The 23,568-nt window shown below is 51.2% G+C and overlaps 1 protein-coding gene across 2 annotated transcripts in view; it reads right to left on the minus strand.

The window, feature by feature from the left end:
• Positions 1-23,568, minus strand: part of LOC138491110 (uncharacterized) — a 578,562-nt gene that overhangs the window by 402,923 nt on the left and 152,071 nt on the right. For both annotated transcript variants that reach the window (XM_069617434.1, XM_069617433.1), the window contains exons 11-13: positions 14,312-14,589; positions 11,647-12,245; positions 10,864-11,440 (exon numbers count right to left, since the gene is read on the minus strand). In XM_069617434.1, coding sequence (XP_069473535.1) covers positions 10,864-11,440; positions 11,647-12,245; positions 14,312-14,589 — 1,454 coding nt within the window. The remainder of the gene's footprint in view (positions 1-10,863; positions 11,441-11,646; positions 12,246-14,311; positions 14,590-23,568) is intronic.

The following is a 23,568-nucleotide window of genomic DNA, read 5'->3' on the forward strand; positions in this document are numbered from 1 at the left end:
CTTTCACGACTCATCACTGTGACATGCACGCCCATCGCCCACGTGTGTGCTGCTAGCCTGCCATGCATTCGTGTCTGGAGCGTGTGCATGGGGGCTGCCCACTGTGTCTCTTGCGCTGCTGCCGTGCCCCAAGAAATGCAGGGCACAAGTAAAAAAGGTGCAAGCTGCCACTTTATAACAATCTGCCCCTGTTTATTTATTTACTATTAATCTATTCATATGTTTTCCACGTGTAATGGCATTAATTGCGTTATCAGCTCGGTTTTTAAGTTTGCAGGTTTTTAAAAAAAAATGTTAAAGAGAAAAGTGGATATAGGCATTTCTACCTAAAAAGTTCGAAAAAATAAACCTGGCTCTTTAAAGCTAGTACTAGATTAAGCACTATATCATGTCATGGATCTTAGGCACTATATCATGCTGTGGATCTTAAGCGCTATATCATTCCATGGATCTTAAGCGCTATATCATGCCATGGATCTTAAGCGCTATATCATGCCATGGATCTTAAGCACTATATCATTCCATGGATCTTAAGCGCTATATCATGCCATGGATCTTAGGCATGATATCATGCCATGGATCTTAAGCGCTATATCATTCCATGGATCTTAAGCGCTATATCATGCCATGGATCTTAAGCGCTATATCATTCCATGGATCTTAAGCGCTATATCATGCCATGGATCTTAAGCGCTATATCATTCCATGGATCTTAAGCGCTATATCATGCCATGGATCTTAAGTGCTATATCATTCCATGGATCTGTTTTGTCTCCGACGTGCCCTCTCCCCACCCCCTGGTGTATTTCATGCTTAGAGACTTAAGTACATATAATAAGTGGAAGTGTGCAATACCTAAATACAAACCTGTGAATCAAGTTTTTATTACAGGCTAGTTGTGACCTCACTACTGACCTACAAGAATAGAATGGCATTGCTAACTTAAGTGAGATCACTTATCACAGCTGAGTTGTGACCTCACAAAGGCTCGCTGTTTGAGTTGGGAGTGGGCAAAACGTCAGACACACGGGAGCGTAATTAAAACAACGAGTAGCTTTTCAAAATTCCTTTTCTTCGAAAATAGCTTCCTGTGGCACTAGTGTTGTTATTGATAAGGAGCTGTTCATGGTACTAGGCTTACTCTGTGCATAGAAATGACCTAACTGCATGCGTCCTTTTGTTCAACCCTCAAAACCTGTTTAGATGCATTTTCTTAAACTGCTTAAACTATGTCTTTGCAGGACATCCGAAGCGGACTATTACTATTCAAACAGATTCTATGTTTGTTATACATACCAACAACTGGAAGACCTCTAAAATTGGCGTAAGCAAGAGGCCGAGGTTTAAAGAGGATGACAGTGAGTAACCGTGTATTTTAAGGAATTAAATACCCACCATTGAACGTAACATGGCTATTGCAAGTAACCTCAAAGTTCAGTGACCTTACAAAGAAACCCAGCCTTGGGCCTCGCTCCTCTATTTGGGGGACTCCTCAGTGGCCTGCGATATCCTTATATCCTTAGATATCCTAATATCTATGCTGCCCGACCTCCTGTCTATGCTGCCCGACCTCCTGTCTATGCTGCCCGACCCCCTGTCTGTGCTGCCTGACCTCCTGTCTATGCTGCCCGACCTCCTGTCTATGCTGCGTGACCGACTGTCTATGCTGCCCGACCGACTGTCTATGCTGCCCGACCGACTGTCTATGCTGCCCGTCCTCCTGTCTATGCTGCCTGACCTCCTGTCTATGCTGCCCGACCTCCTGTCCTTGTTGCCTGACCTCCTGTCTATGCTGCCTGACCTCCTGTCTATGCTGCCCGACCCCCTGTCTATGCTGCCTGACCTCCTGTCTATGCTGCCCGACCGACTGTCCATGCTGCCCGTCCTCCTGTCTATGCTGCCCGACCTCCTGTCTATGCTGCCCGACCGCCTGTCTATGCTGCCCGTCCTCCTGTCTATGCTGACTGACCTCCTGTCTATGCTGCCTGACCTCCTGTCCTTGTTGCCTGACCTCCTGTCTATGCTGCCTGACCTCCTGTCTATGCTGCCCGACCTCCTGTCTATGCTGCCTGACCTTCTGTCTATGCTGCCCGACCCCCTGTCTATGCTGCCTGACCTCCTGTCTATGCTGCCCGACCTCCTGTCTATGCTGCCTGACCGACTGTCTATGCTGCCCGACCGACTGTCTATGCTGCCCGTCCTCCTGTCTATGCTGCCTGACCTCCTGTCTATGCTGCCCGACCTCCTGTCCTTGTTGCCTGACCTCCTGTCTATGCTGCCCGACCTCCTGTCTATGCTGCCTGACCTTCTGTCTATGCTGCCCGACCTCCTGTCTATGCTGCCTGACCTTCTGTCTATGCTGCCCGACCTCCTGTCTATGCTGCCTGACCTCCTGTCTATGCTGCCCGACCCCCTGTCTATGCTGCGTGACCTTCTGTCTATGCTGCCGACTTTCTGTCTTGGCTAGTACTGTGTCAGATGGGTCTTAAAGCCATTTAATAACCGGGTCAAAGGTTTTGCACCAGATAATCTATTAAGGTGGCTGCTTTTCCATTGCTTTTGCTGATTTTACGTATAAGGCAATTGGACAAATAGGACTTTTATCACTTTTTAAATTTGACTGGTTGCACTAACCTGCGGAAAAAATACTTTACTCAGAATCTAAGCAGGAAAAATATTTAAAAAACAGTTATTTATTTTTCTCAAAACCTTTTCATGGACAGGATTCTTTGGGTGAAAACTGTTACACCTGTGAGTGGATCCATACAGCGCTTAGGGGGTGACAGTAGGGAGGCCGAGTACGCAGGAAGCCACGACCTGGCTCAAATGTAGCACATATCTGTCATGTGTGAAGGGGCTGAAATGATAATGATAATGATGTGTTATTTATATAGCGCCTTAACCCAAAGCGCTTGAATCCGGCAGAAGGGGTGGGGTGTCGAAAAGTCATGTAGTGATTAATGTCCGGAGGGTCCTAACAGATAACTGCGTGGAATGTGGTGCAGGTTGGTGGAACGTTGTGGAATTGTCTAAGAAACAAACTAACAGATGTTCTGTATTACATGCATAGGGACAGAGACGAGCTTGATCCCAGTGGCACGAACGAGGGACGGAAGTACACGTTTCTATTCAGGTTCATGGGCAACTGGTCAAAGTATATCTGCTACACTTTGTGGTAGGACTTAAGAGCCAAGGTCCACTTGCTCATCTTGTTGCACATGTCTGGAAAATCTTTGGTGCATTTTATGGTAAAGCTTGAATAATCTACATCTCAGTAAATTCATTCTGGGTCTCCTTGAAGTTGAAACTGTGTATTTCCCTTTTCTCAGTCCAAGAGATGGAGAAATGTTGTTATGTGATTGCCAAGGACAGTGTGGACCCATGTGTTTGTTCATCTAAGATCCCATGTGCAAGGGTGCAGATCATTCGGGAGATGTACTATTGTGTCCCCTATTCCTGACAGTCATACCTGAATTGATGTCTTTATGACCAGGTCTCAATCCCAGTTCTTGCTATCCATCCCTCACCCCCCCCCCCTTGTGCCCGATCCCGGTGCCGCTCATTCTCTCTTCTTGCTGCCTACCATCGGAACACCTCTTAACCTGCATTTCGTACTTCTCTAAAGACCTATCTTCTTCAATCTTAACTTCCTACCTTTAATTGCTTGTAACCTAACTAATGCTAACTTGATTGCACCTAATTATTTACCTGGAAACATTTTGTAAACTACCAATGTTCACTTTATTGTACTGTAGCCATTGTTATGTTCACACTTTGGAGTAAAGTACCCAATAAATGCCAAGTAAATACAAAAATACAAATATGACCATTATGGTGCCCCCGGTGGCCCTCTGCTGGTGGCACAGTAGGCTGATGCCTAGACTTGACCTACTGTTGCAACAGCACTGAACATGGCCCTAGAGTTGACCTACTGTTGCAACAGCACTGAACATGGACCTAGAATTCACCTACTGTTGCAACAACACTGAACATGGACCTAGAATTTACCTACTGTTGTAACAGCACTGAACATGGACCTAGAGTTGACCTACTGTAGCAACAGCACTGAACATGGACCTAGAGTTGACCTACTGTTGCAACAGCACTGAACATGGCAAGGGAGAGTGACAGCAGCAGAGCCTTCTTGCCCAGGATAGCTGGCTCGAGTCTTCTTGCCCAGGATAGCTGGCTCAAGCCTTCTTGCCCAGGATAGCTGGCTCGAGTCTTCTTGCCCAGGATAGCTGGCTCGAGCCTTCTTGCCCAGGATAGCTGGCTCGAGCCTTCTTGCCCAGGATAGCTGGCTCGAGCTTTCTTGCCCAGGGTAGCTGGCTCCTGTTTCGATCCAGTAGGAGTGCAAGAGCGTTCTCTTCAAATAAAGGCCCCCACGTATCACCTCGGCCCACTCTCCACCTCCACTCCCCACCCAAGCTGGGACTGGGTGATCTGCTTCCCACTGTTTCCTCCCAGGGCTGCTTGTAAATCCCATGCTGCACATTTGCCTGCCACTCCCTCTCCTGTGCTCAGGCCCCGTGCCCTTCTCTTGATCCCTTGTGATCTGCTTCTCTCTCTGTGTATTTCCCTCTATGGCTTGTAAAGTGCTCCATTGCTTCCCGAAGCCTGGTATGTGCTCGATATCTACCCTAATAACAGTAACAATAAAGCTTCACATTGCAGAGATCATATCTGCAGCATCACCACAAGACCCCACTTCATTGTTCACGTGAAAGTTTAGCTGGTGCCATCAGTGGGCACCTTCAACACTAGAGGTGGCACTAAGTGAAGGTGGCAAGAGGTGGGAATACGTGATGGTACATAGAGGTGGCATGCCCCATACTAAGCTTAGATGACTCTGTCTTTTCTTTTCTCATCAATGGTACCACATTGTTAAATATTGAACATGCTATATTTCAGGTTTGAGAGAATGACATATATAAAATGATATTGCTATATTACTGTTAATGTTATTAACTCTTGGTCTAACTTCTCCTTCCTCAACATCTATCCTGTCCCCTCCTCAAACCTGATGTTCCTATTCTCCCAGGATCTCCAATATCATGAGTCCCACCTTGCCTCCCCCACTGGCATCTGGAACGCACAATCCCTTCCTCTATGTTGCAGACCATGTTGACTCTCATCACCCTCTACTGTCACTTCTTGATATCACCGAAACCTGGATCTCCCCTCATGACTCAGACACACTAGCAGTTCCTCCACGCTGACTCTGATGCTTTCATCTTCTCTCCCCGACCTGATGGGAAAAGCAGTGAAGTGGGATTACTACTACTGCCTCCCTGCCGTCCTCAGACATCACCTCATCCTCGCTTGCATACGGCACTATTCCAATACTCCCTCTTACTCCTCTCGCTGTTCTCTCTCTATATTGACCATCTAGTGCTTCCAGCTGCCCTACCTGAACTTTCTCTTGAAGGCACTTCCCATCGACGTCCCAGTGCCATGATGGGGGACTTTCACCTTCCCCTTCCCAAGCTCTCCGCGTGTGAAGGCATCAGGAACCAAGACACAGACAACAGATTCACTTTCTAAACAAAAAGAATTTCATTTCATATGTCAGGATGGATGAAGGCCTAACTTGCCCTGCGTTAAGGTGGGATTTCCCTACCTGAAGAAACTACAGATCGTCTGTGTCAGTGAGTTCCACTTAAAATTCTGTCTGTGTCCAAACCCTATACTTGCCCGCACATCTAGAAACATACAACGTGTAGGGAGGGCAGCACGGAAAGACACAGAGCTCAAAATAAAGTTCTGAGCTTCTTCTAGCTCCCGCCTGGGTCAGCTTCCCCTTCCACAAGTTCAAATAGTTCCACAAAGATTACGGGACTCAGGGTTCCCTTCCCCAAGTGTTGCACAATTGCAAAATATCTCAGGGTTACCTTCCCCCAAGATCAACACAGTTCCAAATGGTCCCAGTCTCTTAGTTTTCACCAATATTCTCAATTTCCACTTCTACTCCTTTAAACTTGTACCAAACCAAAATGCACTTTTCCACTTCAGCAATTATATCCCACATCCTTTGTCTTCAGGCTTTTCTTGGCTCTTTTCCAGGATGGGGCTACTCGGTCTAGACGCAGTTGTCGGACCACATGGTCCAACCATCACAGGTCATGCGACCGATAACCCTTCACACGTTGGGATACTCTTTAGTGCTTCTTGATTAACACTGGTTTTCCACTGAACACCAGTCTTAGCACTGAACATCTGCTGTGGTTTCCCTTCCTTTCTTGGCCTCTGGCAACTTAGGGCTTCATGACTAGTTGTTTATTGGCAGTCTTTTGGCTTTGCCACAACTTGCATTCAACTTGTTTGATGGTGTATGTCCTCTTCCAGCACCTTGCATTCACTTTGCCCCTTCTGAGTTCCACAACTTGCCTTGTACACGTGCCTCTCATTCAGTTCAAAACTGTCCATAGCATCTTTCACTTTGTGCAACACATGTCAACTCCATGTAACACAGCATGTATTTGTTTTCCACTTGCGGCACATTTTTGCAGGATTTTCATGTCTTTTCTGAAGTTGAGTCTTCAATATTTGCTGTTGTATTTTTCACAATACTTGGCAGCTTTTGCATGACTCAATCTTACTTAAAATCACTTGGTAATTCATTCACAGTTCCTTATTTCTTCCCTCGGGTTCCAAACCCTCTTATGCGCCTTTCACTTGTGTGGAAACATAAAATATCTCATATTCTCTCTCTCGTACTCACCGGAGCTGCTCTGCTTCGTCGGGCGGCATTGTGCTGTTCTTCATTTGACTCTCCGCTCCCAGATAGGCGGTGGGAGCTGCAGTAATCAGTGCTCGATTCTGAAATAATCCTTTAGCAGTGTCCAGCAGCAGTGTGGAGTTCTCTGTGATGTCCAGCTCCAGCTGGGAATACTTAACACCAGCAAGTGTTGGGGTTTGTTCCTTTCGCGGCCCACTTGGTTTGTGGCACTTGCTTCCTCCCCTGGGAACACACAGCGTCCTTTCTGCCAGTCTTGCTCCAGCCTGTTCCCTGCCACACATCTGCCACCGTCTCTCCAGACAGGTTATCCCTGCTCTGTTGCTTGGGCCTATTTTTAAGCACCTGTAGCCTCCCAATAGGTTATAGGTGTGAATAGTTTGCCTGACCCTCATCACACCAACTAACAGGACATGCCTGTTCCTTTACAGGCATCTTCCTCGTCTCAGTACTATAGTGGTGAAACTGACTAGGAGTGTGCATTACTCCTAGTCGCCTCTTCCTCATCCCAGTCTTAAAGGAGCCTGAATAGGATACAGTTGGAGTGTATTTCAATGGGGAAGAGTGATAATATCCTATGAAGGTTGGTGGAGAGTGGGATGTATTTGGACACGGGAAAGGTGGATGCCATGTCTTGCCTGCGGGCATCTTCTTCCCAATCCCCACCTCCCAACCATGTGATCGTCCTTCACATCTCCACCCCCAGGGTCATCCAAAAGCAATGGCCTTTCCCTGGCCACCTGAGAAGAGGATCGAAGGGGAGTAGGTGTGGGGATGCCCTTGGATGTCTCATATCAGATATCTGCCTTGAACTTAACTCCCTCCTATCCGACAATTCTCTTTTTCCTTCATTACCAGCCTAGCTACTCCGGTGGGCACTCTCTTGACATGGTCTTTCTCTCTAATTGGTTCTCATCATCCGACCTCTCCATTGACCCCACGCAATCTGATCGCTCCATTGTTCATTTTAATGTGCCGGTCCCTCCACCCATACCCCTTCTCTCTCCTTTTCAATGAATAATTTTAAATGTAAGCAGGAGTCTGTGGCCCTTATCTTAAAGATGTGAGGATCTCTCCCCTGCCGCTTTCCCCTGCTCTTGCCTCTTACATTGACCGTAATTTCTCTGTCTTTCACTGTGCACTTATGACCAAATCCTGGGCACCCACCCTACTTGTAGCCTACAGAAATGCCCTTGCTTCCTTCATAACTGCACTGGTCTCTGGCACATCCTCCTAATCACAAGCCAAATCTCCTCCCTTCACAATCACCCCCACAAACATGTATCTACCCTCCAAGATTTGCTCACACCTTCCACGTTAATATCCATGGCATCCTCGCTCTCTGCAAATGACTTTGCTTTGCCTCTTTTCCACTGAAATCTCTCAAATACATGGCAATCTCACAGCCCTCCTCTCTCTTCCTATCTCACCCTCTTTCTATCCCAACCCTTTCTACTCTTGACTACTTCTCCTCCACGTTTCCTACTGAATTACCCCCTTACTTTACAGTACCAACTCATATTGCCCACCTAATGACCCGTTTCCTCCTCAGTTAAAAACACAGAGTCCCAATCACTTGCCCACATCTCTCTGAGCTCTTTCACCTTTCTCTTTCTCTAATGGACCCATCCCTAGCCCATACAAATCTGTCATTGTTTGGGGAAACCCTCTGCTTACCCAAACCACACTGGAAAAGTATCAGCTGGTCTCCGTATTATCACATTATACAAAGGTCCTTGAGTGGATTGTCTTCCACAGGACAAGTACCTTGAGGATAATGGCCTGAGTGATCCACTTCAATATGGATTCCATAGTAAACACTCCACCGAGACTGCACGCAAACTTGTCTCCAACTTTCTCTCTGATGCTCACCACTCCAAAGTCTATTCTATATGCGTCTGTTTGGACCTCTCTGCCATTTTCAACACTGTTCACCACTCCTCTCTCTTCCTCATGCTCCGGGGGCTTGGGTTTCGCCAATTAACTCTAGCCTGGATTGTCTTCTGCTCGGAAGGTTGCGCCTTTAGAACATTCTGGAACTCACAACCCTCTCACCCCATTCTTCTGCCATATCAAAGATCAATCCTTGGACGTCTGCTATTCACCCTCTACACTGACATCTTTTTCTCCTTTCATTCCTTCACCCCAGTGATTTCGGGAAAGGATTACTGACTGTCTCACTGCCATTTCTCTCTGGATGGATTTCCACTGACTCATTCCAACCTCTTCTAAGACAGACTTCATCTTTGTCCCAGCTTCCAATGCCATTTCTCGCCTCGCTCCTATCTCATGCAAGCTTGGACTTCTTGCTCCCTTGCCCGAGGCTTGCATCCTTGGTGTCCACTTTAATAGCGACCTCCAACAGTCCATCACTACCACTGCCTCTTCTGCTCACCTTAACCTTCTGAATACTCATAAAAGCGGCTATTTATTACTCACCACTCTATGAAAACTCTAATTGTGCTAAGAAACCTCAAGTACTGCTCACTTCTGCTCACAGGCCTTCCTCCCTCCTCCTTTATCCCTCTAGACAAAGTCCTCATTTATGCGATCCACACCCTCGATGGTGTGCGCAGACCTTCCCCCGCTTCTAACCGACACCACATCACTATTCTCTCGACACACAACCGCTCCCTTTTGAAGTTCCTTCTCCTCGACTACAAAGATATCAGTGGGCTTGCTCCTCAGCTGCTTTCTGACTGTATATGTTTTCTCACCCTTCTGTTTCCTCTGCACCGCTTCTGCACTCAGCCTCATAGTTCCATGACCCATGTGCCTCCTCTCTTTCCCCCAACTCCCCCCGCTCCACTGGAACCGGCTGCCCATCACAATCAAAGACACAACTGTGGTGGATCTCTTCAACGGTCCCCCTAAACTTCATGTACTAGCCAAAGAGGGAGCTCCCCCCACCCCCTTCTCCACCTGATGCCACCACTCCTTCTAGTATGGCATAACAATGTATTTGTATATTTATAGAATAATAGTATTTATTTTGCATCAGTAACTCGCTAGGATAATGATACCTTTGTAAGTCACCTGTTTTGTGTGTGTTTGTTTTTTGTTTCAACCCTGGTCTATACCCCACTTTGTTCACACCCTCATAAACTGGTTAACCACTTGTTGGCCGTTGTGCTATTGTACAGGCATCCTTCGTGGGTATGCCTCCCCCATCTGGAAATGTGTTATTAGAAGTCATTTATGATCAAAATGTACATGCCTGTTCTTAGAATAAATGAAAATACAAAATAAAAACAATGCCTTTTCTGAACACTTCTTAGACACATACAGGAAACATTGGACATCCCGGAGCCTCACGTATGAAGCCATCCGTGCAGCCTTTCCATGTAGATTACACACCACCATCATCTTCAAGCATACTAGATCAGGGCTTTGCAACCTTTGGCTCTCCAGATATTTAGTTCTGAAACTCCCATCGCTTCGGGCCAGCACAGTCAATGGCAAGGACTCTCAGAATTTCCAGTCACAACATCTGGAGAGCCGCAGGTTGCAGACCCCTGCACAAGAGTAATCCAAAGAACTATGCACCCCCACATTCAACATACCTTCCAGGGGTTGCCGCTAAGGATACGGGGTACGGATGCCTCTAAAGCAGTGGTCTTCAAACTGGGGGGTTGGCTCTCATGGAAGGATCGAAAGCATGTCCAATAGGGGCCCCACACTCTTTAAAAAGGGTTAAGATGACTGTTTTTAATGTAAAAAAAAGTATTAATGTGACTGCTTTTAATAGAAAATATAACCAATAGTGTTAAAGAGCCTCAGACGCCCGGACATCCTTTGGCCCCCTAGGGGGGCCATCCCCTAGGTGGGGGGCCCCCAGAAACAATATTATTCTCAAGGGGAAGATGGGGGTCGTCATGAACAGGTTTGATTGCCACTACTCTAAAGACATGAGAACCACATGATCCGTGTTTCATTCTGGTAAGAAATGTAATCCGTTCCAGATTTGGCCAAGAGAGGCAGCTTCACCTGGTAGCAGCACGATCGAGCATTGTATCATACAAGACATAGCCCCAGACACATACAAGTACGCTTAGCACATACAGGTAATGGACATTTCCACTTAAGGTGCACCCAACTGAAGGCGAGGGGAAATGTGTTCTACTCACGGCAGAAAGTGGAGTTTCTCCAGGGGGCGACCTCAACTGCCTCACGCTGGCAAGCATCCGCGTAGGACTGCAGCGTGTTGCACAGCGTCTCCTCGTCTCCGTCCAGCGCACACAGGTCGAAGACACAGCTCTCCACAGCATTCTCGGAGCTCACCACAGAGTTGCAGACCTTGAAAGGCCCACCAGGGCTGGTGAGCAGTCCACAGTAGCGCTCACTGCGGTACAGCGCTTCTAGCAGACATGGCTTTGGTGTTGGAGGGGGTGGTGTCGGAAGTGAGGGATCACAAGCCGGATCATCATCGGGGACCTTCCAGCTGTTTCCGAGCTGGTTGGTGTTCTGAGCTTGTTGCCCGTTGGGCATCATGGAATCATCTTGACGCAGGTTGTTGAAGTTACCACACATGCCGCAAGTCTTGTTGAAGTAAGTGGTCGGGACCTTCACCTCCACATTATGATTTGTGTCGTAGGACACCGTTAGCTTGAAATCGGTCTCCAGAATGACGTAACTCCCACTCCGCTTGAGGGACACCAAGCCTCCAGCCACAGTTAGTGGCAAGGTTTTCCTGATCCAATTCAACTGTGGGAAATAACAGGGAAGGGTTTATTTCTCACTCACAGATAAATGCACATGTTCTACAGGTAAGCAGTTGGTTTAGAACCTTTCAATATATCTCATATTTTCCTACTCAGGCACCCACATAGACATTTTATTGGAGGTGTTTGCAGTGTAATGGCAGAAAGATCTGTTGGATAAGCAAGGTGACGGAACACATATATCCTCACCATAACATGGCTCGGCTCCTTTCTGATGATTTGTATGTGTTGACCGTAGACATGAACTATGACCTTCTGCACGTAGGAGACTGAGGGGTTTCCGCGATGGTCGTTCTTGGCTTCCACATTGAAATACTGGAGTGACGTGGAGTTGGTGCAGAGCTTGGCCAGGGTGTAGGTGCAGAGGCCCATGAAGGCGTGGTTCTGATTGTCGAAGGTGTTGTAATGAGGATCGTTGTGGACTCTGCAAATCCCGTAGGTGTAGGGGTAGCAGCCGGGCACGCCATTGGCTATTCCGCAGTATTGATCCTTTCCACATGTATCATTGGTACAGTTCAAGCTTCCGCCTGCTGAAGGACAGCGGCACTTTCTGGAGCAGGTGTTGTCGGTCCAGTGTTCGGATCCCACCGGGTAGTGCTTGCCGTCATCCCAACACCCACACTGATCGCTGGGTACACACTTGTCATTGTAGAGAAGATAGTCACTGTCACAGACACAGCCTTCGACGCATGGATGACTGCAGGAGGAAGGAAAGCTTGGATTCACGCAGGTACCCGGACAGGCGGTGCCGCACTGCTCATAGTGACTGTTGGCTCCACAGGGAATTGCTGCAAGTATCAGATTTTGGACAATATTAATACGTGTTATTAAAAGCAGCTCCTTGAGTTCATTTGTTATTGACCAAAAGCACATTGTCATTGCACATGTATTAACATTTGTATCAATTACTCTGTAGTGTTTAAGACCAGAAATAATTTGAACTGGACACATCTATGGTCAGTTGCCTCATTGTGCAAATATTTAATTAAAAAAAAAATGTTAACGCTCTTAATACCTGAGTTTGGTGACTAAGCGCGGATCTGGGATTCGAACCTCTGTTACCCTGCGTGGCCTTGCTTCCAAGACCAGCGCGTTGCCCTGTCCAACCTTCAGACGTGACACCTACACACTGATGACTCAGGCTTTGCCTGCCCCTGATTCACTCCTATGCAGGCAATTCATGCCCCAATCCAACCCTTCGAGTGCCCTGCACTGTGCATTGTGTTCTGTATTTATTTACAAACACTTACAAAGGAACTCAACAGTTGACTGGGAAATCAGGTGGTGTCCAGTAGCGGAGGAGTTAGTGAGCAAATGACCGGTGGGTATAAGGTATACAGGGTGCGGGAATTTGGGGACAAGCCAGATTCGTGGCAGACAGTGGTGGAGTATGACCGTATGCAGGATAATGAGTGTGGGAGAGTCAGGGGAAGGGGAACCGTGGGAGTAACTGGAGGTTGTTACTTCTTGACTAGGAAGGGAGAGGGTTAGAGAACCACTGAGTGGGTGCACAGAAGCGGTGTTTCTACACAGAGAGGAAAGGAGTTCTAGTGGAGGGGGGACAGGAAGGGTCTGGAAGTGATATGCGGTGCAGGGTGGGCTGCGAGATTAGGGAGTGTACCCGACCCGAGGGGTTCAGAAGGTGGGTAGTGGGAGAAAGCATTGGCTAAGTAGCGTTGTGATCTTTATAGGCTCGCCCTCTGCCGACCACATTTCTGCACGTATCGAACGTGAGTCTACGTCACTGCCTTGACCTCTGACGCTCCACATCACTTCAATGCCCCAATGTTCTCTACGGTGGATTCCAACCAGCCGGGACAGCCACGGGTCTAGTCAGCTAGTATGTCTGGCCCCCACTGGAGACTCCCACACCTGTGCACGTCATGCTCTTGTGTGAGCACTCCATGCTACTTCTAGCAAGGCCTTGCGGGAAAGCACGTCTTCCACCCCGTGCAGGCATATTACTGGTCTCACTCCTGAGTGATAGGTGTGCTAGTCTGCAGCTTGGGTGCCTCAAGGGGTCACCAGGCTCAATGCAGAAGCCAGGAACTGGTGCTTGCCCACCGTGCCCACCATCGAAGCTGAGTGCCGCACAGCAGCACTGTACAGAGTACTCAATCACCGAGCTCAGAAGGCACTGCAGTGCCTCTGTTTTGCAGAACTTTCTGGAGGATGTCCAGGGTAACATCTGCAACACATCAGCTTTTTAAAATGTGCGGATCCAAGACAACTGTGTCTAATACACACGTGCCGTGCTGAAGGCAATTGAGCACCACCTGCACGAGACTGCCTCCACATATCCTGCTGACCCAGAGCTGTGCCCTCACTCCTTATGCTGGGCCCCAGCGCCTGGTCCAGACACTACTGAATGACCAAGACCCTACTGCGCCGCCCCCACCCCCTCCCCCCCTGAGCCCGCACCATTCTTTCACCCCCATTTCTTTGGAAAAAGATCGTTCTTGTGCCACACCTGAGCCTTCCTCTGAATGCCGGTGTGATTTCAATCACCCATGCTTGACTTGAGGTTCAGCTAATAACCTTTGTGAGGCCCTCGTTCTAGGTCTCGTGCTTGAAACCACGACGCCTTCTTGGCTATGAGGCTCTTAGTCAATTAGCCATGGTCCTGTTTGAGGCGGACACTCAATTCTCTGGTAGCCTTGGCACCTTGAATGCATAAACAGCGTGGCTATACCTTTCGACACATACAGGGTGTTGTCGTGTTGTCCTAATGTCTCCCCTATGTATGCTTTGCACATCTAACAAATTAGCTTTGCACTTATCCTAAACAGACCTGATCGCCTGTTCTTGGCCTTTAAGATATTGCTGAGAAGAAGCCCGAGGGACTTGTACTCACCGCAGAAGGTCTCATTTCTCCAGGAACCGATGGTGACTCCGGCCGACTGGCAGGCCCCCGCGTAGGACTCCAGGTTCTTGCAGAGGTTCCCAGACTCCACGCCGAGAGCACACAAGTCGAACACGCAGGCTCCAAAGTAGGCCGTTGGGTCACTTTTGTTGTGGCAGTTTTGGAAGGGCCCGTTTGGATCGGTCAGTATCCCACAGTGACCGGGGCTTTGGATAATGGCTTTATCAGCGTCAGTGCAGTTTTGGGGAATGCCGACATCTGGCGAACAACTAAACACGGAAAAAAGGAGAGTCAGCAACACGGTGTAGAGGATTCTGAAATCAAAAAGCATTAAAGCTGCAGCCCCCCCCTCCCCTCTCATCCCTCTGTTTCTGCTCTTCTAGGGGTCAGATCTGAGAGAGTTTTCATCAGCTGGAAGCCCAGACCAGGCTGACTTTTGCAGGGCACAGAGGGACAGCATCTCTCTCCTAACACAAGAGAGTGGATTTCACCTCTGCAGAGTGCCGGGGGAAAGCACCGTGAGCTCCAGCATCCGAGATAGGCTGGTTCCTACCGTCTCGCTGCGGTACATCATTGGCCTGACCCATGGATGTGTAAAAAGAAAGGAGTGGCGATGGGTGAAGGTAAAGGAGTGTATCAGCTACAGGAGGGTGGAGGCCAAGCAGAACAAGCATGCAGGGACCCAAGACAAGTTTGAGGGGACAGAAGCCACAGCACGCTCTACCACAGCAGTATGTGACTCTTTAGATCATTGTGACTACAACTCCTATCAGCCCTAGCCAGCGCAGTCAATGGTGATGGATCATGGGAGTTGTGGTCCAAAACATCTGGAGAGCTGCAGGATGCAGACCCATGCTCTACCTGAAACACGGGACTGTACGTTGTTCCACATCGGAAAATCAAACGTTGTCCTTTACCCTAATATAAGTCTCGGGGAAACAGGTCAGTTGTGGATGGGTCACCCCACAGGAATCACCCGAAAATTATACCCTGAATCATTTCACCTGCAGCTCAATGAGCCAAACACCTACAGAGTTGGGAAAGCATGGTTTCTTTGGGGTAAGGTTACTTTCTGTATGGCCCATCCCATGACGGTGGACACTGCTGTTGTGTTAGTCATGGCAGGATAACCTTTGGGGAATAATGTGCATTATTGTGATGCAGGCTGCCCCCACAATCTTTTGAAGACACAGTGGTCCCACAAACACTTGGGCCTCCAGCAAGAGGCACCGAGCGCACTCATTAGGTTTCATACAATGCCCTATCTTCCCCTTTGCCAAGCATGATAACATTGAGTGTTGCATGGACACAAAGACACTGGACAGCCATTCCGAATAGACCATCCGCCCCCACCCCAGGCAGCCAGTGGTCCAGTGAACTTGGGATCTTGCTTCAGGACCAGAGGAAGAAGTGTTGAAGCTGGAAGTGATCCCAGAAAGATCCCTTTAGATCTGCACCTGTAGTGTTCTTGGAAATGAAGGCTGTGTGCCCTGATGAGGGACATGTACAGCACCATCCTGCAGAACTCTTCGGGAAAGTCTACAGGTTGGCTGCTACAGGCTGATCAGCAATCCCTGTAGATGTGACTTCTAAGTGAAGAAGGGAATGTTACAGTGCTACAGAGAGAACAGGGGTCACATCCCAGTTGCAATGATTGGCTGAGCCCTGACCCAAGGGCAGAGCTGGTCCTTCAGACCCATGTCACACAGGCTCTCTCTGTGGTTGCAGGTGGCATGGGTGGGATCAGCTGTGACTCAGACCTGTGACCTTCATCTGCTCCCCCCAATGGCCTCTGAATGAAGGGCCTTCCAGTCCTGTACACTCTGCAGAAGATCTGCTTGTGCCAGGGCAAAGGGCACTGCCAATCACTCAGCATCTACTGAAAGCCTCGGCTGAAGTACCAGCCTGGCAGTTCGGCAAAGCAGATCAAAGTTGCAAGAGCACGGCACTGAGATTTGCCTGGCATCTGTTCAATGACCCCTGCTGAGAGCCCTTTACCTGGGCACACCGTGAAGGCTGCACTACCAGGTGTGGGTTTATACTGCCCCTGGCACTGATGGTCAAGGGATGAGGGGGGCACTGATTGTAATTCAGGAAATCCCTTCTGATTGGATGATGTGGGACAAGGACCCTACTAACATATGTTCCCAACTTTCAGATTTGCGTACCACTCAGATGCAGGTGCGCACAGTCCCTCTGCTATTTCTAGAGTGGGGAGACTGCCCCGCTGTGGCCAGCCGGGAGATGGCATCCCGGACGTCAGAAAGTGATTTGCTCATAGCTGGCACCGTATAAATCAACTAGAAAGAAGCAGACAAAGATAGGTCTGAGTCTGTGTCCCTGAGCACCTCAGCAGCACCTCATGTTGGACCTGAGTCTGTGCCCCCGAGCACCTCAGCAGCACCTCATGCTGGACCTGAGTCCGGGTCCCTGAGCACCTCAGCAGCACCTCATGCTGGACCTGAGTCTGTGTCCCTGAGCACCTCAGCAGCATCTCATGCTGGACCCGAGTCTGTGTCCCTGAGCACCTCAGCAGCATCTCTTGCTGGACCCAAGTCTGTGTCCCTGAGCACCTCAGCAGCATCTCATGCTGGACCCGAGTCTGTGTCCCTGAGCACCTCAGCAGCATCTCATGCTGGACTTGTGTCTGTGTCCCTGGGGACCTCGCTGGACCTGAGTCTGTGTCCGTGAGCACCTCAGCAGCATCTCATGCTGGACTCGAGTCTGTGTCCCTGAGCACCTCAGCAGCATCTCATGCTGGACCTGAGTCTGTGTCCCTGAGCACCTCAGCAGCACCTCATGCTGGACCCGAGTCTGTGTCCCTGGGCACCTCAGCAGCACCTCATGCTGGACCCGAGTCTGTGTCCGTGAGCACCTCAGCAGCATCCCAGTGTCTGTGAGCACCTCAGCAGCATCTCATTCTGGACCTGAGTCTGTGTCCCTGAGCACCTCAGCATCAGCATCTCATGCTGGATCTGAGCACCTCAGCAGCATCTCATGATGGACCTGAGTCTGTGTACCTGAGCACCTCAGCAGCACCTCATGCTGGACCCGAGTCTGTGTCCCTGAGCACCCCAGCAGCACCTCATGCTGGATCTGAGCACCCCAGCAGCATCTCATGCTGGATCTGAGCACCTCAGCAGCACCTCATGCTGGACCTGAGTCTGGGTCCCTGAGCACCTCAGCAGCCTCTCATGCTGGACTTGAGTCTGTGTCCCTGGGGACCTCGCTGGACCAGAGTCTGTGTCCATGAGCACCTCAGCAGCATCGCATGCTGGATCTGAGCACCTCAGCAGCATCTTATGATGGACCTGAGTCTGTGTCCCTGAGCACCTCAGCAGCATCTCATGCTGGACCTGAGTCTGTGTCCGTGAGCACCTCAGCAGCATCTCATGCTGGATCTGAGCACCTCAGCATCATCTCATGCTGGACCCGAGTCTGTGTCCCTGAGCACCTCAGCAGCATCTCATGTTGGACCCGAGTCTGTGTCCCTGAGCACCTCAGCAGCATCTCATGCTGGACCTGAGTCTGGGTCACTGAGCACCTCAGCAGCACCTCATACTGGACCCGAGTCTGGGTCCCTGAGCACCTCAGCAGCACCTCATGCTGGACCTGAGTCTGGGTCCCTGAGCACCTCAACAGCATCTCATGCTGGACTTGAGTCTGTGTCCCCGAGCCCCTCAGCAGCATCTCATGCTGGACCTGACTCTGTGTCCCCGAGCCCCTGAGCAGCATCTCATGCTGGACCAGAGCACCTCAGCAGCATCTCATGCTGGACCTGAGGTTGTGTCCGCGAGCACCTCAGCAGCATCTCATGCTGGATCTGAGCACCTCAGCAGCATCTCATGATGGACCTGAGTCTGTGTCCCTGAGCACCTCAGCAGCATCTCATGCTGGACCTGAGTCTGTGTCCCTGAGCACCTCAGCAGCATCTCATGCTGGATCTGAGCACCTCAGCAGCATCTCATGATGGACCTGAGTCTGTTTCCCTGAGCACCTCAGCAGCATCTCATGCTGTATCTGAGCACCTCAGCAGCACCTCATGCTGGACCTGAGTCTGTGTCCCTGAGTGCCTCAGCGGCATCTCATGCTGGACCCGAGTCTGTGTCCCTGAGCACCTCAGCAGCATCTCTTGCTGGACCTGAGTCTGTGTCCCTGAGCACCTCAGCAGCATCTCATGCTGTATCTGAGCACCTCAGCAGCACCTCATGCTGGACCTGAGTCTGTGTCCCTGAGTGCCTCAGCGGCATCTCATGCTGGACCCGAGTCTGTGTCCCTGAGCACCTCAGCAGCACCTCATGCTGGACCCGAGTCTGGGTCCCTGAGCACCTCAGCAGCACCTCCTGCTGGACCTGAGTCTGGGTCTCTGAGCACCTCAGCAGCACCTCATGCTGGACCTGAGTCTGGGTCCGAGAGCACCTCAGCAGCATCTCATGCTGGACTTGAGTCTGTGTCCCCGAGCCCCTCAGCAGCATCTCATGCTGGACCTGAGTCTGTGTCCCCGAGCCCCTGAGCAGCATCTCATGCTGGACCAGAGCACCTCAGCAGCATCTCATGCTGGACCTGAGGTTGTGTCCGCGAGCACCTCAGCAGCATCTCATGCTGGATCTGAGCACCTCAGCAGCATCTCATGATGGACCTGAGTCTGTGTCCCTGAGCACCTCAGCAGCATCTCATGCTGGACCTGAGTCTGTGTCCCTGAGCACCTCAGCAGCATCTCATGCTGGATCTGAGCACCTCAGCAGCATCTCATGATGGACCTGAGTCTGTTTCCCTGAGCACCTCAGCAGCATCTCATGCTGTATCTGAGCACCTCAGCAGCACCTCATGCTGGACCTGAGTCTGTGTCCCTGAGTGCCTCAGCGGCATCCCATGCTGGACCCGAGTCTGTGCCCCTGAGCACCTCAGCAGCATCTCTTGCTGGACCTGAGTCTGTGTCCCTGAGCACCTCAGCATCACCTCATGCTGGACCTGAATCTGTGTCCCTGGACACCTCAGCAGCATCTCATGCTGGATCTGAACACCTCAGCAGCATCTCATGATGGACCTGAGTCTGTGTCCCTGAGCACCTCAGCAGCATCTCATGATGGACCTGAGTCTGTGTCCCTGAGCACCTCAGCATCACCTCATGCTGGACCTGAATCTGTGTCCCTGGGCACCTCAGCAGCATCTCATGCTGGATCTGAACACCTCAGCAGCATCTCATGATGGACCTGAGTCTGTGTCCCTGAGCACCACAGCAGCATCTCATGCTGGACCTGAGTCTGTGTCCCTGAGAACCTCAGCATCACCTCATGCTGGACCTGAATCTGTGTCCCTGGGCACCTCAGCAGCATCTCATGCTGGATCTGAACACCTCAGCAGCATCTCATGATGGATCTGAGTCTGTGTCCCTGAGCACCTCAGCAGCATCTCATGCTGGACCTGAGTCTGTGTCCCTGAGCACCTCAGCAGCATCTCATGCTGTATCTGAGCACCTCAGCAGCACCTCATGCTGGACCTGAGTCTGTGTCCGTGAGCACCTCAGTAGCATCTCATGCTGGACCTGAGTCTGTGTCTGTGAGCACCTCAGCAGCATCTCAGTGTCTGTGAGCACCTCAGCAGCATCTCATTCTGGACCTGAGTCTGTGTCCCTGAGCACCTCAGCAGCATCTCATGCTGGACCTGAGTCTGTGTCCCTGAGCACCTCAGCAGCATCTCATGCTTGACCTGAGTCTGTGTCCCTGAGCACCTCAGCAGCATCTCATGCGGACTGTGAACACTTAGGATCCTGTCACTATTACACTGGGTAGATGTTGGTTATATACAACTCTGCATCTCAAGGCCAAAACCACACACTGCACATGCTTGTCAGAGTTACTACCCAGCAACTTCTATTTGCCTACTGTGTCAGGCTGGTTCTCCTGCACTTTGGCTTGTACTGCATAGGTGGCTGCCTGGGGACAGTGAGGCCCATTGGCACTTTGGATGGCGCTGCAGAGGTGGCTGCCTGGGGAAAGTGAGACTCATTGGCACTTTGGTTGGCGCTGCATAGGTGGCTGCCATGGGAAAGTGAGGCCCACTGGTGCTTTGGTTGGCGCTGCATAGGTGGCTGCCTGGGGAAAGTGAGGCCCATTGGCGCTTTGGTTGCCGCTGCATGCGTGGCTGCCTGGGGAAAGTGAGGCCCATTGGTGCTTTGGTTGGTGCTGCATAGGTGGCTGCCTGGGGAAAGTGAGGCCCATTGGCGCTTTGGTTGGCACTGCATAGGTGGCTGCCTGGGGGAAGTGAAGCCCATTGGTGCTTTGGTTGGCGCTGGATAGGTAGCTGCCTGGGGAAAGTGAGAACCATTGGCGCTTTGTTTGACACTGCATAGGTGGCTGCCTGGGGACAGTGAGGCCCATTGGCACTTTGGATGGCGCTGCATAGGTGGCTGCCTGGGGAAAGTGAGGCCCATTGGCACTTTGGATGGCGCTGCATAGGTGGCTGCCTGGGGGAAGTGAGGCCCATTAGCGCTTTGATTGCCGCTGCATAGGTGGCTGCCTGGGGAAAGTGAGGCCCATTGGTGCTTTTGATGGCGCTGCATAGGTGGCTGCCTGGGGAAAGTGAGGCCCATTGGCGCTTTGGTTGCCGCTGCATACGTGGCTGCCTGGGGAAAGTGAGGCCCATTGGTGCTTTAGATGGCGCTGTATAGGTGGCTGCCTGGGGAAAGTGAGGCCCATTGGCGCTTTGGTTGGCGCTGCCTTGGGAAAGTGAGGCCCATTGGTGCTTTGATTGCCGCTGAATAGGTGGCTGCCTGGGGAAATAGAGGCCCATTGGCGCTTTGGTTGGCACTGCATAGGTGGCTGCCTGGGGAAAGTGAGACTCATTGGCACTTTAGTTGGCACTGCATAGGTTGCTGCTTGGGGAAAGTGAGGCCCGTTGGCACTTTGGTTGCAGCTGCTTAGGTAGCTGCCTGGGGAAAGTGAGGCCCATTGGCGCTTTGGTTGCAGCTGCATAGGTGGCTGCCTAGGGGAAGTGAGGCGCACTGGCATTTTGGATGGCGCTGCAGAGGTGGCTGCCTGGAGAAAGTGAGACTCATTGGCGCTTTGGTTGGCGTTGCATAGGTGGCTGCCCGGGGAAAGTGAGGCCCACTGGCGCTTTGGTTGGCGCTGTATAGTTGGCTGCCTGGGGAAAGTGAGGCCCATTGGCGCTTTTGATGGTGCTGCATAGGTGGCTGCCTGGGGAATGTGAGACTCATTGGTGCTTTGGTTGGCGCTGCATAGATGGCTGCCTGGGGAAAGTGAGGCCCATTGGCGCTTTTGATGGCGCTGCAGAGGTGGCTGCCTGGGGAATGTGAGACTCATTGGTGCTTTGGTTGGCGCTGCATAGGTGGCTGCCTGGGGAAGTGAGGCCCATTGGCGCTTTGGTTGGTGCTGCATTGTTGGCTGCCTGGGGAAAGTGAGGCCCATTTGCGCTTTGGATCATGCTGCATAGGTGGCTGCCTGGGGAAAGTTAGGCTCATTGGCGCTTTGTATGGCGCTGCATAGATGGCTGCCTGGGGAACGTGAGGCCGATTGGTGCTTTGGATGGTGCTGCATATGCCTGGGGAAAGTGAGGCCCATTGGCGCTTTGGATGGAGCTGCATAGGTGGCTGCCTGGGGAAAGTGAGGCGCATTGGCGCTTTGATTGCCACTGCATAGGTGGCTGCTTGGGGAAAGTGAGGTCCATTGGCGCTTTGGATGGCGCTGCATAGCTGGCTGCCTGGGGAAAGTGAGGCCCATTGGCGCTTTGATTGCCGCTGCATAGGTGGCTGCCTGGGGAAAGTGAAGCCCATTGGCGCTTTGATTGCCGTTGCATAGGTGGCTGCCTGGGGAAAGTGAGACTCATTGGCGCTTTGGTTGGCACTGCATAGATGGCTGCCTGGGGAAAGTGAGACTCATTGGTGCTTTGGTTTACACTGCATAGGTGGCTGCCTGGGGAAAGTGAGACTCATTGGTGCTTTGGTTGGTGCTGCATAGGTGGCTGCCTGGGGAAAGTGAGGCCCATTGGCGCTTTGGTTGCAGCTGCATAGGTGGCTGCCTGGGGAAAGTGAGGCCCACTGGCGCTTTGGATAGTGCTGCATAGGTGGCTGCCTGGGGAAAGTGAGGCCCATTGGCGCTTTGGATGGCGCTGCAAGGTGGCTGCCTGGTGAAAGGGAGGCCCATTGTCACTTTCTTTGGCACTGCAAAGGTGGCTGTCTGGGGAAAGTGAGGCCCATTGGTGCTTTGGATGGCACTGCGTAGGTGGCTGCCTGGGGAAAGTGAGGCCCATTCGCGCTTTGGTTGCAACTGCATAGGTGGCTGCCTGGGGAAAGTGAGACTCATTGGTGCTTTGGTTGGTGCTGCAAAGGTGGATCCTTGGGGAAAGTGAGGCCCATTGGTGCTTTGGTTGCAGGTGCAGAGGTGGCTGCCTGGGGAACGTGAAACTCATTGGTGCTTTGGTTTGCGCTGCATAGGTGGCTGCCTGGGGAAAGTGAGGCCCATTGGCTGTTTTCTGGTGCTGCATAGGTGGCTGCCTGGGGAAAGTGAGGCCCAGTGGCGCTTTGGTTGGCGATACATAGGTGGCTGCCTGGGGAAATTGAGGACCATTGCTGCTTTGGTTGGCGCTGCATAGGTGGCTGTCTGGGGAAAGTGAGGCCCATTGGTGCTTTGGTTGGCACTGCATAGGTGGCTCTCTGGGGAAAGCGAGGCCCATTGGCACTTTGGATGGAGCTGCATAGGTGGCTGCCTGGGGAAAGTGAGGCCCTTTGGTGCTTTGGTTGTAGCTGCATAGGTGGCTGCCTGGGGAAAGGGAGGCCCATTGTCACTTTCTTTGGCACTGCAAAGGTGGCTGTCTGGGGAAAGTGAGGCCTATTGGTGCTTTGGATGGCACTGCGTAGGTGGCTGCCTGGGGAAAGTGAGGCCCATTGGCGCTTTGGTTGCAACTGCATAGGTGGCTGCCTGGGGAAAGTGAGACTCATTGGTGCTTTGGTTGGTGCTGCAAAGGTGGCTGCTTGGGGAAAGTGAGGCCCATTGGTGCTTTGGTTGCAGGTGCAGAGGTGGCTGCCTGGGGAACGTGAAACTCATTGGTGCTTTGGTTTGCGCTGCATAGGTGGCTGCCTGGGGAAAGTGAGGCCCATTGGCTGTTTTCTGGTGCTGCATAGGTGGCTGCCTGGGGAAAGTGAGGCCCAGTGGCGCTTTGGTTGGCGATACATAGGTGGCTGCCTGGGGAAATTGAGGACCATTGCTGCTTTGGTTGGCGCTGCATAGGTG

The sequence above is a fragment of the Ambystoma mexicanum genome, chromosome 10 (assembly GCF_040938575.1).
Source record: "Ambystoma mexicanum isolate Mex_15411 chromosome 10, UKY_AmexF1_1, whole genome shotgun sequence".
Taxonomy (NCBI): Eukaryota; Metazoa; Chordata; class Amphibia; order Caudata; family Ambystomatidae; genus Ambystoma; species Ambystoma mexicanum.